We start from the raw sequence: 1172 nt of genomic DNA, 5'->3' as shown, positions 1-1172 counted from the left end.
AAACGGAATAAAATAAAAGGGGGGTCAAAGAAGAGGAACGTCAGGGTCTGAAACGAGGAACATGGAAAATGACAGAAGACAAGACAGTATCAACAGCACGCCCTAGTGTTCATCTGTGGTGTGTTTATAAACTGTTGTTGTCATTTAACAGAGTTAGAGTGAAGATGGAATGTCCCAGGTTTAACAGTTAGTTACAGGTAACATTCTAGTTAATGATGAGTTACAGTGGACCATCGTCGGAGAGTTCCACCGTTGGCTACGTGTTCAAACCCGACACAGTCCTGTCCGACGGGCCTCACCTGTCCGGCGGCCTGCCCCGGGCCATCAGCACAGACAAACTGCACAAATTCCTTCAGCGGGTCTTGTCCAGGGTGGTGGTGGTAGCGAATGGTTGGGTGGGTGAAGTAGGGGCTCGACTGCTGAATGATGGAGGGAGAAGAGAAGTGCAGGGCCGAGGCTGAAGCACGGGGACTTCCTGCGAAGGGAGACACTGAGGTTAGAGTTTAATGTAGAGAAGAGAAAGAACAGAGATGAAAAAAAAAAAAAAAGAAGCTGTGCGTTCTTACAGGCAGAGATTTACGAGGTCATTATTGAGACGTAACCAGAAAATCCCATCGCGACTGGAAACGATGTCGTTCCAGCCTGGATTGAAAATGTTTTACGTGAACGGAACGCCACAGTTTGGAACTAAAACAGATTCCATAACTATTTGGGCGAGTCTCTCGCTGAGTTCTTCGACCACGACCAGTAAATCCATACATTTACACTCATTCTGTTCAAAGGTTTTTTTTTATGATTTATGGCAGGAAACTTTGCAGGTTTTTATGCAGACGAACGTCATACATACATCAATGAAAAACTGTAGTAGTTTGAAGTAGTGACTGTGACACAGTAAATCATCGTTAGGTCGTCGTTGACCAGCAGTGACGGAACACGGCGATGCTACGTGGTTTTCTTGCGTTAGCGACGCCTCTGCGACTGCGCAGTAGCTGAATGAGTTCGTACAAACCAAAGACAGTGACAAATGTTAGCTCCACCATTAGCATTAGCCTTGTTAAAATCTATACTTTTTTACTTCGACCTTATGGTGGAAACCTGTGAGACTGACCACCGACAGCAGTTGGTCCCCCCCCCCCCCCCCCCCCCCCCCCCCCCCCCCCCCACCCACACCC

At 47.7% G+C, this 1172-nt stretch overlaps 1 protein-coding gene across 14 annotated transcripts in view; it reads right to left on the bottom strand.

Annotated features, from left to right (window-relative positions):
* The window catches only part of nfixb (nuclear factor I/Xb), a 153376-nt gene that overhangs the window by 6719 nt on the left and 145485 nt on the right, over nucleotides 1-1172 (bottom strand). For all 14 annotated transcript variants that reach the window (XM_017040351.2, XM_008330640.3, XM_008330641.3 and 11 more), the window contains one exon: nucleotides 300-475. In XM_017040351.2, coding sequence (XP_016895840.1) covers nucleotides 300-475 — 176 coding nt within the window. The remainder of the gene's footprint in view (nucleotides 1-299; nucleotides 476-1172) is intronic.

Source organism: Cynoglossus semilaevis, chromosome 17, assembly GCF_000523025.1.
Source record: "Cynoglossus semilaevis isolate Cse_v1.0 chromosome 17, Cse_v1.0, whole genome shotgun sequence".
Classification (NCBI taxonomy): Eukaryota; Metazoa; Chordata; class Actinopteri; order Pleuronectiformes; family Cynoglossidae; genus Cynoglossus; species Cynoglossus semilaevis.
Note: the sequence above shows the minus strand (reverse complement) of the source record. Positions and strands in the feature narration are given on the sequence as shown.